This window comes from Hippocampus zosterae, chromosome 16 (assembly GCF_025434085.1).
Source record: "Hippocampus zosterae strain Florida chromosome 16, ASM2543408v3, whole genome shotgun sequence".
Lineage (NCBI taxonomy): Eukaryota > Metazoa > Chordata > Actinopteri > Syngnathiformes > Syngnathidae > Hippocampus > Hippocampus zosterae.
In genome coordinates this window covers 10726096-10742159 of record NC_067466.1, presented here as the reverse complement: position 1 = coordinate 10742159, position 16064 = coordinate 10726096, and the positions used below count along the sequence as shown (strand labels likewise).

The following is a 16064-nucleotide window of genomic DNA, read 5'->3' as shown; positions in this document are numbered from 1 at the left end:
ACTAATCTCTTTTCGTCAATGGACGCTACAGCTTTGTGTTTGCTTTCAAAACTTTGCTTGTAGCAGACGTGTGCACATTTTTCAGCATGATGTCTCTGATCCACTGGTGAAAGGACACTTTGATCCTCTCCTCTTTGATCTATAACTGCTTCAGACAACAACGTGTATGCAGAAAAGTGGTGAAGATTGCACGACTGTCTCTGTCCTATGTGTTGTCTTGTGTTATTTTTTGTTATTTTGACTTCAAAATGGCGCCGCGAGAGTGGCCGCCTTTCCAGCAGCTCCTATTTTTTTGTTGTTCTACTTCTTCCTTTCATAACTTTGCTGCTGTGAATCTGGAATTTCTCCATTGCGAGACTAATAAAGGTTTTCTTAATCTTAATCTTATGTTAATTCAAAATTTCCACAAAAATAGAAATTAAATTAATCCATAATTTAGAAATTCGATTAATAGTTTGAACCTCATGTTAAATCTAAAATCCAAATCCTTGGAATTTCAGCCTCCCTGACAGCAGACTGATCTATGTGTTGACTCAAAATAAAGCAGTTGCTGACATCTTCTTTGACCCTCGAAAACGATGATCAAGAATTGAGAGATTAATGAAAGGGATGTATAAATGTATTTGGGTGGCGCATGTGGAGCCCACTGTCTTGTTGGATGTGGTTGCTCCGGTTGGAGGAAGTCGACACCACGCACGGTTGCCAGGGCAACACGGAGGGAACAGCAGTTCCTGACTCTAATTAACGACAGTCAGAGCTCCAGCAGAGGGTCACGATGACATCATCAATACCAGCGACTCTGAGTATCTGCGTGGCCGCGTGTCTCGGCGAGGATCGAAACCATTCACTTTTTCCTCTCTCTTCACGCAAAGCCTCGGCCTTCGGAAAGGAAGACACAGGATGTAAAGAACATAACGGCTTATATTGTATAGTCAGTTCTTTCTCAGAGCAGGAAATGTCATCTTATTGTCTCACAGCAATAGCATGACCTACATAAAAGAGCAGAACTAATCCCCGTGTAGGCGGATAGTGAATAATGCAGGAAAATGTGGGAGATCTGAATGAATCTTAGATGTCTCACACTTGTTGGCTGTTGGCGCAGCATCGTTTTGCCTCAAGAGTGTCCTATACAGCTGTATGACTGTGGCTCTATTTACTTTGTAGGTGTGTTTTAAAAACCGTCATTAAAACCGTATTTGGCAGTCGTAGAGTTTTTTTTTCCCCAGACAAAATGTGAAGAATAAGAGATGTTTTTGGGGTGTCAATCATTAATATTATAGTATGTTATAATAATTACAATAATAGCAGATTATATATGGGCCAGCTCCATAGGGACGAGGCAAATATTCATATGGAAATCTAAAAACAACAACAACAAAGCAAAAACAAATTAAAGAGCCGCCTTGAGGAGTTCAAAGATTTTCTACCCAAGAAGATAAAATGAACTGAAGACGAAATTGTGCAGTCACGCACTCTCACAAATTGCGTGTGCTATTGACAAAACGGGTGTCAAAATGATGGCGACTGCTGTATTTAGATGAAGATTTTGACTTTGACGTGTTAGTGGAAGACAAACAAGCACAGACATTAAATCTAGCACACGTATAATTTGGGGGAAGCCAGCAACCGCATAAAAACCAGGTTTTGTCTGATTGAAGTAGCCTTGAGTGGTATGAAATGGATGTAAAGTGCCTATCCTGCATATCACTGCGTTTAAAACTTGGGACAATAGCACACCAAAAACGTGCTATTGAAAACGTGCAAGCTTTAGCAGCCACACAAAATGAAGGTGATGGCCAGATCTTGAATTTGACATATGAGCTCTCATGGTTTGAAATTGTTACTTCTGAATGTCATTGAACATTCTCTCTTAAGTTGAAGCAGCTGATTATTTGTTCAAAGACAACACTGTCTACTGCATATCACAATACGTGGTTTGATGTTTCCGCCCACCTCCGTGGAGGAAATTCTTGCTCATCGTGGTTGCACATGACACAATAATTACATCAATAAATGATTGACCGATGTAATTAGAGGCCACTAGACAAACAGGTTGAATATATATATATATATATATATATATATAGTATATCACCAATGATTGGTCGGAGTGGCGGTCAAAGTAGTAGCAGTGTTTTGTGGCCCATATTTGATGTTATTGGCTGCTGAAAGATGGCTCCCGGCCCAAAATGTGGACAATCCCTGAATTAGGTTGTTGAAAAAAATGTATTTCCTTACCATCTTTTTCTTTACGGTGCCTTCACTTTATCTTTACAGCAGATTTGACAGTTTGATACTTATATCTTGAGTTGGCCATTTCTTGTGCCGATGAGTTACACATTACTACTGTTTACCTGGGTGTAGTAAAACGCATGGGAAGTAGGTGACTAACAAGCCGTAATAGCAAATATGTCATTATGACACAAATTGTTTTTGGAGTAAGCAGCTGACATTTAAAAGAGGAAGGTGATGCAATATGATGGATGTCCATGTGCCAGATTTTATAATGAAGCTCTCTCACGATAGCGGAAAGTTATAACAATGATAATGGAGGCCAATGTGAATTAAACAGCTTTGGATATCTTGAGGCAGCACAGTGGACAGTTTGTTAGCATATCTGGAATGAAGACTAAATTGTTGTAGGTTGGTGTCAGTGTCCAACTGGCTTGTGTCCACGCCAGTGTTTGTCCCACTTCTCGCCTAAAGTCAACTCACCATCTCAAGGAAATTAGAATGCAGTATGACATAGCAATCAAAATGATCATCATTATTGAAATTAGGAAGAAATTGACCTCTAAAAAGTATCTTCCAACAAGCAGGTGTTCAATGACCCTCTATAATATGCCGTATACCATTCACCTTTCCAAGTTTTCTCCACTATTCTCATCCACTGGGATGCATTAGTATATAAGCATGGAGCACATCTCACAAAGAAAGATGCACGATTGACAATATGCCGGCACATACATAAAGTACAAAGCAAGACATATGGCTTTTCATCTTTGTTTTTCTTGCTTGCACAGCACAGCAATGGTATATCAGGATATGCTTTAAAAATGTACATTCCATTGAATTATAGATGATATGATAATGCAACATTTGTGTCAAATACTCCGGATGAAGACTGTGTATTGCAATTGCTAGTTTCCTGTAAACCGAATTACTAATAGGCTCTTACTTGCCGTTTTAGAGCTTGTTCAATTATGATCTTTAACCCTCCTGTTGTCCTCATTTCCTGTACACACCCTGTGTCTGTCACGATTCGGTTTAGGGACCAACAGGTGGCAGTGTGGAGCCCCCCTGGCAGCTGCACACCTGTTGGTCATAGGTAATCAGGCATATAAAAGGACTCCTGCCCGCACACTCGGTGTCGGGTCATTGTTGCGTTTGCTACTGTCATGCTTTGGTTGCTGTTTTTCTTCAAATATACCCTGCTCCTCTCTCCTGCCTGCTTTTTGGGGTCCACCACCACGCAACGTGACAGTGTCCTCTGGGTCAAAATGACCCATCTTCACTAACCCCCCCAAATAAGCAGTTAAATTAAATTTTAAACACCAAATTTCATATTACTTTAAGAAACAACTTGTCCTTCACCACATTATGTGTGATATAGTTCTCCTCTTTACTTGGATTTCTATAGCTTAAGAAAGGGGGAACAAATGTGCGAAAATGAGTTATGGATGTATTTGTATTCATTCCAATGACTAAAGTTTCTTTTTTTCCTCCAGTAAACTATTTAGGACAATACAATACAAGACAAAAATATGAAAAATAAGATAACGCATTCAATTATTTAGCACATTTAGAGCAGTATGCAAGTGCACAGCCTTTGCAGATATATTTCTTTCACCGATAGCACACAGTATCTGTTTTACAGTCCTTCTTTTGAGGGCAGAATTGGCATTTCTTCTTCTTACTTGCCCTCACTGAGGAAGTGGCTGTGGAAGGTGGATCATCAGGTTTCTCAGGAGCTCCTGTACGTTATGTTCTGCATGCCTGCCTTGTTGGTTGTATGCTGCTGAGGACCATGTTATTTTGCAATTTTTTGAAAGGAAAGTCTCTCTTTCAGCTTCAGGGATTTCTTCCTGTTCTGAAGATGATTCATCACACTTTGGGTTATATTCCTCCCCATCTTCTTCTGATACATCCTCTACTTCCTCTTCTGAATCAGTTATATTGCCGGATAGCAGAAAAAAATCAGCTCTACCGAATACCACCTTTGTACTTTTTTTTGGTACAGCTTCAATGGAAATGTGAATAAAAACATTAAAATTTTTCTGCAGTTGGGGCCAATCTAGGAAAAGTAATAAATTTTCAAGTTAAAAAAATATCATTTAGGGGGATTTTGGGGCATTTTTAACACAGTGACGGTTCATTTTGACCCGAGGACAACAGGAGGGTTAAAATGCTGAAAAAATAAAAATTGCTCTTGCAGACCTCTGAGAAACTGAAAACATTATTCACATCGTTAGCAATGCTGGATTAATCGTTGCAGAGTTCTTTTTACTAAGTCCAAACACTGTTCAAATAATTGATATTATTAAGTTTTCAGTTCATGGGAAGAATAATTTGTCATCTTGTTGTTTTGCAATCTTTTTAATAATGACTGTTTAGTGATGGATAGCTGCTGTATGCAAGCAAACTGCGGCCTACGTTTGGTCATTTCCTGCATTGTCAATTTGAAATCCTGTCATGTTTTTGAATGGTTAGAAATAAAAAGATTTCTAAATCGCAAAAAAAAGAGCATTTTTAAATCCGATTCATCAACGAAAAAAACCCATCAGATTCATCGATGATCAAAATAATCGCTAGTCGCTGCCCTACATTCACTGGTTAAAAAAAATTCCCTCGGGCCAGTGCCATTGTAAGTTATTTATGCCACTTAGTTATTCACACACCAGGAAAGTGCTCAGGGTCACACTGCTGCTCCGTATTCAGAAAGAAATCAGCTGAGATAATTTGCAACCAGGTAATAAATCCAGTTGGCAGGGGAGCCCGGGCTCGGCTCAGAACACGCACAAGGGATTCCTGCCAGACAATGTGGAGCTATTTTGTTGGTTACCTTACTGGAACCAGCTACAGGTAAACCTGATTTGAAGAGAATGAACGGGAGTCAAACATACACCCTCTCCCAAAGAAACAAACTTGTCATGTGGGTTGTGAGTCACTAAGTGGAAGTCATGTTCTGATAACGATCACAATAAATATCCCAATCATAACTTTGACATGCCCTGAGACAAGGTTTGACATTTCCTGCAATGAACTCTATTTTACACAGTGTTTCCGCGGGTTATCATTTAACCGACTTGCAAGTTGTTACAAGATGTAAGATACTGTGGTTTGGCCGTTTCAAAAATATGAGCTATGAGTGCTATAAATAATGGCAACAAACTCCAAAACAGCAGAGAGTGAAACGTTCTTCAAAGGAAACGCGGACACGCCGGACCAAAATGGCCCTTCTGTTCAACGTGCACACAAGGTAAGAGGCCATATTTGTAGGAGTGGGCGCGCGTGTGCGGCTTGCGAATCAGCACCATGTCTGCTGCACTTTGGGAACTACTTGTTCTCCAAAGTGTATTTTGTACCTCAAAAGACCATCCGGTGCTTGCATCTTTCACTTCAACAGTGGAATCCGACACGAGGGACTTATTACCTACAAAAGCGATAGCTATTATATTCATAACTACTCTTTGCATTTATGTATCTTTGTCAGTAGCTTGATGGTCATCGCTGGATGTATTCTGCATGTCAGATGCGGGGAGGGAGCTCTCTTACGTTGAGCTCTCGTAGACAGCGTGCTCACGCTTAGACATGGTGGTAACATTTTTTTTTTATAAAGACTCAAGACTATTTTTGAATGCCCCCCGCTGATGCAGCGATGTTAGCCTGCCCTTAGATGTTAGACTGTGATATCCTAGCAACAGGTGGTTGGATTATTATAACACTTTGTGGGGTTTGGCGTCTTGTGCATTTTCCTTTTTTTTTTTAATGAAAAAGAAAAAAATGCCATGCTGATGTTATCTTTACCGCTTCCTTTAATAACGCTGTTCTTTCATGACCAAGTTAACACCTAGCTGCTGGAAAATAATTAAAACACAGCTGCACTTGTGAGATTTAGGATTTTCCGGTTCTCATGGTCTGAGAAGTAACTCCAAGGAGACTGGAGCGTGACACTTACCGCAATGTGATGAATGCACTGATAATGGAATGCTTATTTAGCCACCTCAGCTGCTTGAGATGTGATTGTTTTTTTGCCTCCTCTTTATTATTGCGTGAAGGCTGGCTCGGCTTAGCTTTTTCAGAGATGGTACTCAGAAGGAAAACCTATTCAATTTCTATGGTAATTTCTCACTATTCTATTCAACTAAAACAAATGTGCATCATGTGGGTTTGCTGTTGTTATCAGTAAAAAAAAGTGTATTGGTTGTAAAATATTGGACTGTTTTTTTGAACATGAACTGAAAAGTAATAAGGATCTGGTATTTCCCTTATGTGGGGGCACTCAAATGCTTGCAAAATAAATTTAAATCAACATTTTTATATCTATTCCACACACTTCTTCATTTCCAAGTGTTTCTGTGATTATTGGATTATTAGGTTAGAATAAAAAAAAATCAAATCTAAATCTCAATGTGCTGCCAGGCCAATCTGCCTGCGGACTTCATTATCAGTCATGCTGACAAATTGGTGTGATTTAAACCACAATAGAAAATTCCCCTCACAATAACAACTGCATGTTACCGACTTCTGATCGGTTGGTCAGAGTGAAACTATTGCAGCCAAATTCAACGGGCAAAACATGTCAGTCTGACTACATTTATTTCTCTTATGACTGCAATCGCTGATAGAGGAAAGAAGAATTAATTGACTTGATTCCTGACAGAACTTGAAAATTATTTTTCAAGGTGGACTTATTGGTAGTTCTCATTAATAATTGCATCAGTGGTGGCATTTACAGGTGGATTAAATCTGGTAACTGATTTGAACACAAGCTTTGATAAATACTTCCTGATAAAGTACTCTAAAGTCCAGCATTTTGTTCCTAAAAAAATAGTTTTAAAATAGCAGCGGTTACCTTGTGTGGCCCAGTGGTTTGCACGTCTACCTTGAATCCTGGCTCTCAGACTTCCATGTTTGTTTCAATATGAATTTGCTTTGGATCTAAAATGTTCATGCTTGTTAGTAGATATCAATACATCAATAGTTTGCCTTATTTGCAAGGAATAAAGGATGCAGACAAGTGCAGCAGTAACAGTTTGAAGAGTCTGAATTAATATGTCATAAAACCCTAATAATAGTGTTTGATTTAGGCTTTGACTGCATCTGAAGAGGTCCCTGAGTGTGTCAATGCCGCTGCAAGTGCCGCTAGCCAGAAGCTGAGGTGCGCAGCGTTTGTTTGTTTACACGCTATGTGTGGCAGGAGCATGAGGTATTCTATTTTTACTGCTTACCTCATATGTTATGTGTGGGAATCCTAATAATCGGCCCTTCATATTACACAGTTACCCTTGCGTTTGGTTATCATTATTCATCAGGCTCGCTTCTAAAATAAGAAAGGAAAAATTGTGGCAAGCTTTTGCTGGCCACATAAAATGACGAGGATTGAGTTTGACACATGGTCTGCGGGGCAGAGTTTCCCAACTTTTATTAAGCCAAGGCGCATATTTTACAATGGAAAAATCTCAATTTCAAAATAGTATGCCATTTGTTTTGAAAGATTTGTATTTATTGCCTGTGCAAACGTGCCCACACACCAGTATGGCAGTGAAGTGAATGAAGTATCATGGAGGGAGTTCCGTAGAGTATTCAATTTAGATTCAAGGGTTATTGTTTTGATTAAAATGTGGGCAGGCGGGGAGCAGCAACATGCAATGTTTGCAACTCAGAGACAGACCAACTACGAGATCAAACTTTACCTGTCACTGTAAAACCCACAGAGACATGTAACTCAAGATGAACATGACTACAAAGCTGTGTAAGATCTCTTAAGAATCCTTCCAGGATTGCATGATGAAAAAGCAAAAAAGGCTGGGAAAGTTAATGCTTCAGGCACGATTTAATTCAAGTCAAATATAAAGTCTCTTCCTCAAAACAACTTTGCAGATTGACGGACAATTGTCCGTCTGAAATTTATCCCGTTCGTGACACCAGTCCTGCAACATGTCTGACACATATTGTGTGTGATTTATTCCCAACTCTGGTATTTAACATCTGACGTTTTTGCAAGTTATTATTGAATCGAGGCAACAAAAACATTCAGATGCTGGTCAACCATCAGCTCCTGCAATTAGTCATGCACACTCTTGACCCACATTTGGTGGAAAGGCAACCGGGAAGTTGTAAAAAGTCAGCCTGGAAAGCAACACAAATTGAGCTTCTTGTTATGCTCAGGGGATTGAAGTGTCTTCTTGCGTGGTCGCACAGTTAAATCTCCCTTCCATCCCTCTTTCTTAGATGAAAATAAAAGGTTTATAGTCAGGGTCAGACGGGCTAATCGGCTGTCTTGCAATCTAATGTCAGCGTGTCTCTTTCGGATAAGCTCTGACAACTGCTCTGACTTACTGTGCTCCCTTTTTTTTTTGGTTCTCCATATTTCAACGCCAAAAATGCTCACTGTAAACAAAGGACATTGTGCATCACAGCACGTGTTAAAGATTACAACTGTCCCCTCCTCCTGGTGCCTACAGCTTCTTGCTGTTGTCGACTATTGGAGCTACCAGCTGACCTACTTTCTCCCTCGCAGCCGCTCGCTGCTGTTTACAAGTCCCGCCGAGAGAATAGTGGACCTCGCGGCCCGCGAAAGCGAACGCACGCGAAAGTGGATGATTATTATCATTATTTTTAAATTCCCTTTCTTTCTCGGCGTGGCGGAGGAGAAACTAGCCGAGCCGGAACCTGTCAACGGCCGGCCTTTTGCAATAAATGCACCTTATTAACTCGTTATGCAATTTAACGCGTTCGATGCCAGGTTCTCGCGCACAGAGAGCTGCGCAATCCTTGCCACCTTTTAGTTTGCGACGGATAAAAACACTATGAGCGCAGTGGTCCTGTTTTATAGGCGTGGGTGTGCGTTTTCTACCGGACTTCCTTTTTGTGCAAGGTATGTTGTGGCTTTTCCATTCAGGGTTCAGTGGTAAAGTTCAGGGCGACCTGTCAAATTGAAGTGGAGTCGGTCATGCGCAAAAAAAAGTCGTTTATTATCAAGACTTGGATTTAATAATTTCTTGCAGGAGACACCCGGCGTGTGCTGGATTTTATACACACGCCGGGTAGTTTTGATTGATATTGCCACATCATTGTGAAAATGAATGTACTTCAGCACGCACAGCAATGCGTTTCTAATATTCTGCACCTCTCATATAGATTAGCAGTGTTTCCCCAACCTTTACTACGCCGTTGTACGAGATTTGAAGAAAAAAAAAAAGTCGCTCACCGCAAAGTAACCAGTTTGCCAGCTTTTTAAACTTATCGGCTATGTTGGCGTAACATGAACATTTTTTTGGTTGTTGATTCTTTTTATCTATTCTACTCATTCAACAAATTACAAATACAGTAATTGCCCCTCAGGGTATGTATTTTCTGAAAATGAAATATTTTCAAACACACCCCCAATTTTTTTTCTCTTTTCTGTTTACATCAGATAAAGCTTAATGCACAGCACCAAACCCTAAAGTATAAATGCTGAAATAATGATCATGGTGATAGTAGAAGAAAGAGCATCAAATTGTTCTGACTGTCACTATAAGTTACTGGTATAGAGAGAATCACGGAAGATTTGTATTTATAGTACTGTATTATGAATGAATAATTTTCTGAGCAGTGAAGTGAAATTCACAGTTCTGAAGTTAAAGATTCAAACCAAGACTTCCCAACCTTGATGTGCGGGGTTCGTATGTTTATCTCTGTGCTTGGGTGTGTTTTTTTTCTAGGCATACTGACTGTCTCCCGCATTCTCAAAAAAACGTGTGTTAGTTTCACTGATGACTCTAAATTATCCATAGGTTGAATGTGATTCAACAGGAGTATGCTGGTACTGTATAGGCTGCAACTTACCGACGATTGTACCCTGATGAGCACAAGAACCATAGAAAATGGATGGATGGTTTCTTCTCAGTGCAGTTTTACCCAATAAACTACAACTGCAATAATTAGCATCATTAAATACCTGTCAAAGCCCCAACCTCTATACAATGTGAGATCATTATGTGCGCCATCGGAAATTATCCAATTTCATTTAATTTGTCCAGAAATGATCAATTATACAACTAAGAATGCATCTTATCCAATTTCATTTCATTTGTCCAAAAATGATCCATTATATAACTAAGAATGCATCTTTGTCCATCCTTTTATGCCTGTGATGTATAACAACAGGCAGAAAAATTAGATGCTTTTCAGCTCTAGTACAGAAGGGAATTAAGTAACTGTATCCACATTCTGCCATTCATACAACAGAATAATAGCTTGGTGTTCAATTAAACAGGCCCAGATGTCACACCTAGTGAGACTGAGACAAGCTCATTACTTCAGCGCATTTACTTTTTGCGTTCATTTTGTGCCATGAGATTTTTCTGAAGTTAAATACTTGTTAAGTTAAATGTACCTTGGCTAGGATGTACCTAATATTGCGGTCCGGTTTGTGCATATTAAACAGGCTTCAAGTGTTTAAGTTGCCCACAGACCCGACCCCCCAACTGATATGCACGGCAGAGCGCAGAGGTGATATGAGTTACTATGATGCCACAAAAAACAAACAAAAAAAACAACAATGAATGACAGTAAGGAAATAAAGAAATTACCACACACTTTGTCAGACTGCTCGGGTTGGGCTGATGTTATCCAACCTGGTAATTGTGTTTTCTCTCCAATGGCTCGAGTTGTGTTCTTCATTCGCCGGGACTTAACACAGGTTACTCTACAAGAGAGGATCCCACCTTTCAATTGGCCGACCTATTGACTGTGCCTGCTGTGCAGTCGCGGGGGTCACTGGGTACAACCTTTGGCCATCCCCCCGTAACCTAATACTAGTGATTCCTGTTCCCTTCGGGAGGCATTAGAAATCACGACCTATTTCTATGTTCCATTGAGTGGATGTATTCGGGAAATTGTCTATGACAAAAAGCCCAGCTGGGATATATTAGAATCTAAACTAAAATCAACCTCATGTTTTATTATAGACTGACTCAAGTTTAGTCTGTGATAACCACAAACTATATGCAAGGATCAAGGGAGCGGCAGTCACCAGACACTTCATTAGGTTCGCACCCTTCAAAAAACGTCTTACACATCATAAATTTAACTTTTGTTTTGCACAGCAATAGCAAGGATTCAAAGGGTGCATTAATAGGATTATACCTTTGGCTACAATGAGATGCAAGATTCTAGTTAAGGTAAGATGTTTTAAGAGAAACTAACAAAAACTTATAACAGTTATGAGCTAACATTTTATTGTCTTCGTTTGCTGTTGGCTGCGGAGTATTGCGCTGGGGTTAAAGTGAACTTCCGAACAAGACGCTAATGTTTATGGTCTTGTTTGTAAAAAAAAAAATAAAATAAAAATCCTTTAAAAAATATATAGATTTTGAAAACATTTTTATTGACTGTAGTGAAGTAGCAAGGGAAAACTGTATATGCGCTTTATTCAAAGGCTTTCTGGGCACCCGCATACAAGAGTTGTGTCAAAATCGCTGCCTTGACCTCAATAATATTCTTGTTTTGAATGACACGGGAGGAAAGACATTTAGTTAACTTGTACGCCAATTAGGATCTCTGCCAAGGATTATGTATTCATAAAATCACATAACAGTATCGACTCACCATGAAATGTTTCTGAGTGCTGGGACATGGCACACAGAAAAATCTCTTGAATTTTGGTGAGGTTAAAGAACAAAATGACAAGATCGAGTTTTTAAATTTCTGTTTGATTTCCTTCATGTTTACTGAATAGTTTGATCATGTCAAGCTTTGGCGATATTTTGCTGGTTCTACTTGGGGGTTTTTCAGCCCTGATGGAGGTCGGCACTCCAGTGAGGCACATTTGATGATTTCATTGACTGCTGTGACAGATGGATACTTTACTTGAAATACTTGAAAATAGGTTTCAGTACATATGAATTGTTGTTCTTTTTTCTTTTTGCTGAGCAGACAGGACTGCGAAAATACATTCATATATACCACCTCTGCCCTGTTTTCAACTTCTATCACCTGTAACCCATTTTAAAAGTGTTCTCTGTTGTTTGGATTTAATTTACTATGTTGGTTTATTCAGACGCTCCGCTCCAAAGGTTGAGCAGTACTACACCTCAAACAGGTTGTTGAATGATTTTATCTGTAAACAGCATGTTTAAACTATTCTAATCCTTATAAGGTAAACACACTGGGTTTATTCTTATCTGCCGCATAGAGTGAACCTATTGACTGACTGGAAGGCGGACATCTTCATGTCATCAAGTTTGTCTGATCCCAATATAAAACTCAGTATGCTCATGTCCATTCTGCGCGGTGTGTCGTGAAATGTAATTTTGATTTACACTCACTGGAACATTACTGCAATGCTGGGGATGTTAAATGGGGAACTCTCTAATGTCCCCATCTGTCACCTGAAGAGTTACATGAGTTATCTTCCACCACTGTGGCAGATAACATGACCGTGTCCTTGTAAGTTGTCAAGCATTAACCTATAAAAACATATTTGAAGCCTGCGCAGTACGGGTTTTGGTGTGTGTTGTAATTTATAGCTATGATGGTGAAAAAAAATATATATATATATATATATATATAGAGAGAGAGAGAGAGAGAGAGAGAGAGAGAGATATTTTGGATTTGTGTCTTGTGGTTGAGGCAAAATGGGCCGCACCATTAAGTATGAGGCGTCCCTTGAGCAGAAAGTGTTGTTGCTTCCATTAAAAGGTCAAAACGAAACCCCACGGTACACCGTTCTTAATCAAAGTAGCAGTTGTTAAACTGAAGTTCAAAGCTGTCACGTTTGCTCTTGAACTTGGAACTTTGCGACGCCGGATTTCTAGCACGAGTTCAGGTTGCTAGTTGTAAGCTTTAAATACTCCGGGGCACACATGTAACCAGACACCGATGTCTTGAGCTCTTAACCAAGGAAGGTGTGGTTTTAACCTTAATACAGTTAAAGAATGTAGGCCGATACGGGTGGCTTCACTTTACACCATGAGGAGTTGACGCTGCGTTGCAGCAGTCTGTCGTGGTCTTGAGGTGCTCTAGCCATTCATAGTGACATACTGTCAATTAGTAATCTACCGGGTGTCTTAAAGGTTGTATAAATGTGGACGCTGATGAGAAATAGGCCAAAAGAGGGGGACTCGGATTTCAATCACTTGATTGTGTAGTTGCATCACGGCAGCTCAGGAGGGCCTGGGCCAATATTCAAACCCAGGAGCTCTGAACTGTGAGGCATATATACTAACCACTAATCCACTGTGAAGTAGAGAGTGTCAGGTTTACAAGCCCTCTTTTGATCTTATAAAAATTAAGAGAACATAGCGTGATTCACAGTATTTACTTGTCACTTAAACGAGTATTTACTTGTCACTTAAATTGATTAAAGGTTTTACGATGGCAGCCATTTTGAAACTGAAATAGATTCATTCTATATGCAGTCATTTAAGAAAATTGGTTTTGAAACTAGAAGGATTTGGAAGCAAACCAGCATCACAAAGTCAGTTGCGGTTGATTTTGAAGTTCTGTTGCGAGAAAAAAAAAGTTTGTTAGCAGAGGGACTTGGGAAGCCACCCAAAGCCTGGAAATGGATGCAAATTCTATAATTTATGAGTGTCTCAAGAAACTTGATGCAGAGGAGCCCTTAAGTGTTTTTTCCCCCGGAATATTTGGGAACAGGCTCTGGAACTTGTCTCAATGTGTGAGCTCATTAAACAAGTAGAAAACCTTTTTGAGATAAGATTGGCACAGTTGATTATTACATCTGCTCTGCGCTTTAATTGTGTCCATGCTATCTCTTTCCTCCATCTCTCTTCTTTTTATATGACTTTTTAAACACTGAAAATTGTGACTTTGTCTTACATTCCACTATTGTGTTCCTCTTTGCGGGTCTCATTGCGATAATGGGCTTGTAATAAGAATTTTTGCTCGAGCTCACACTTAGACGTCACTGACCGTAAATGCAAATAAGTGGCGATCACCTGAAGTCAGTTTATCGATCGGTAAGCGAAAGGACACATAACAGGCGTCTACGTCATACTGTCGAAATTCATTGTCGGAGCATATGAGGAAAGTGATTGTTTGGTGGTTTTTCTTTGCAAGGTTGTCATATGAAGTGTCTGCTTTACACATTTTTATAGGTCAGGGCAGCTCCTCTATGTGCACAAAATTTTTTACTGTTGAACTGAAAATAGTGTGGTTCCTGTTATAGTACTGATGATGATCCCCATCCAATCGCTAAATTGAAAGGTAGAATTAACACCATATGTAATTTCCAGAATGATGGGATCTTTTACCATCTGTGTTCCCAGAATTCGGCCTTTGTTCGGCTGCCGGAGCACATTCGTTTTGTGTGAAGGCGCGCTCAGATGAGGTTTGCACGGATGAGACTAGAGAAAGGGCCTGGATGGGAAAGAGCGTGAGTATGGACAACCTTTTGGACTTTGGAGGCCCCTGTCCTTCCAGCCGCAGAGACTGGGAGTAAGTATGAAAACACGCTTCCTTTCAATTTGTGATCTTTGGTCCACTCTTAGTTTGAATCAAAACATCTAACATTGTTCACATAGCTCTGCAACATTGATCTAAAGATTTATAATTAGGCTAGCGGAACATCTTACATCATCTATTTTAACTGGGTACTGGTACTACTTTCGGGTCTCTGATGGAATGAAAGCTACAGGTATATGGAGCGAGTATGTGAACTTGTACCGAGACTGTATGTAATTAAAACCCAAATGAAGCTTTATTACCACAGTCACATGGTCGCAGCACAATAACGGTAAACATACTGTTTATATATTATAGAAGAACTCAAAAGTTTTGACAGCACATGGATATATTTAGCTCCCAGGATTTTTATGACCTAACCAACTGCCATGTTGTATTTTAAACATGAACATGCAGTTCAATAATGTGACGGGCTGGCTTATCATAATAGAAATAAACTGTGCTGTTGCTAGGTAACAGATAATCTTTTTTTTTTTGACAAGCATTGTTGGAGGATCATTAAAGAAAGTGCATTTGTGTTTGGACATGTTTCTTTCTAGTTCCAGCAGCTGCATGGATGATTTGATGGATGAAGATGAGAAAGACAGGGCAAAAAGGTACTCCCGACATATTTACACTTTGCAATCACATTTCTGATTCTAGGACTTTTGAAATGACTTGACCTGTCATAGAAATTTGAGAAATAATATTCGGTGCAAATTCTCTAAAATGCCTCCCCCTAACTGTGTTGGCAGAAAAATTGTGTTTTGAAAATGTCAAGTCAAGTCAACAGTATTTATAGAGCACTTTCAAACAGCCATCGCTGCATACAAAGTGCTGTACATGGAGCGATTTAACATGCACAATAAACAGTAAGACAAATCGGTAATAAAGGCGGTAGAAAACACCAAACAGTAAAATCAAGAACAAATCTAAGTCATGCTGAGTCGATGTGCTTGTAATAAGAATGGATCTTTGCAGTGTGTTGACCTCACTTGAAAAACAGCATAGCGACATGTCAAATAAACAGCTCCACTCAATGGGGAAACTCACTAGTCACATCGATAAGACTCTACTTTGGCTCAAAAAAGATTTGCAATCTTTTGTCTCGTAAACATTGCCTCCAACCAACATCTACATAATTAAACAAATACTCCACTGTGACAATACCAGGCGCTCTGACAAGACTGAGAAAGTGGATAATTTCGTTCAATGCAAAATTGAAAATAAAAATGAGGTGAAGCGTCATATTTTTGCAGACTACTTTGCAGCTTATGAAAAAACATCACAAGACATTATGAACAAACATGCTGAAGTGGTGGGGACATCTCCATTGCGAGACAGCGAAAATAGTGCTCTTTCTAATTTTGTTTCAATTTGTTTTATATGGG

General features: G+C 39.5%; 1 protein-coding gene across 5 annotated transcripts in view; it reads left to right on the top strand.

Moving 5' to 3' along the window:
- npas2 (neuronal PAS domain protein 2) overlaps nucleotides 1-16064 on the top strand; it is a 40046-nt gene that overhangs the window by 10536 nt on the left and 13446 nt on the right. For 3 of the 5 annotated variants that reach the window (XM_052047625.1, XM_052047622.1, XM_052047626.1), the window contains exons 2-3: nucleotides 14499-14667; nucleotides 15234-15290. In XM_052047625.1, the coding sequence (XP_051903585.1) occupies nucleotides 14594-14667; nucleotides 15234-15290 (131 nt within the window). In that variant the 5' untranslated portion in view covers nucleotides 14499-14593. Of the gene's footprint in view, nucleotides 1-4834; nucleotides 5326-5402; nucleotides 5480-7870; nucleotides 9101-14498; nucleotides 14668-15233; nucleotides 15291-16064 lie in introns of those variants that run through there. The other 2 variants (XM_052047624.1, XM_052047623.1) reach the window with 2 other exon arrangements.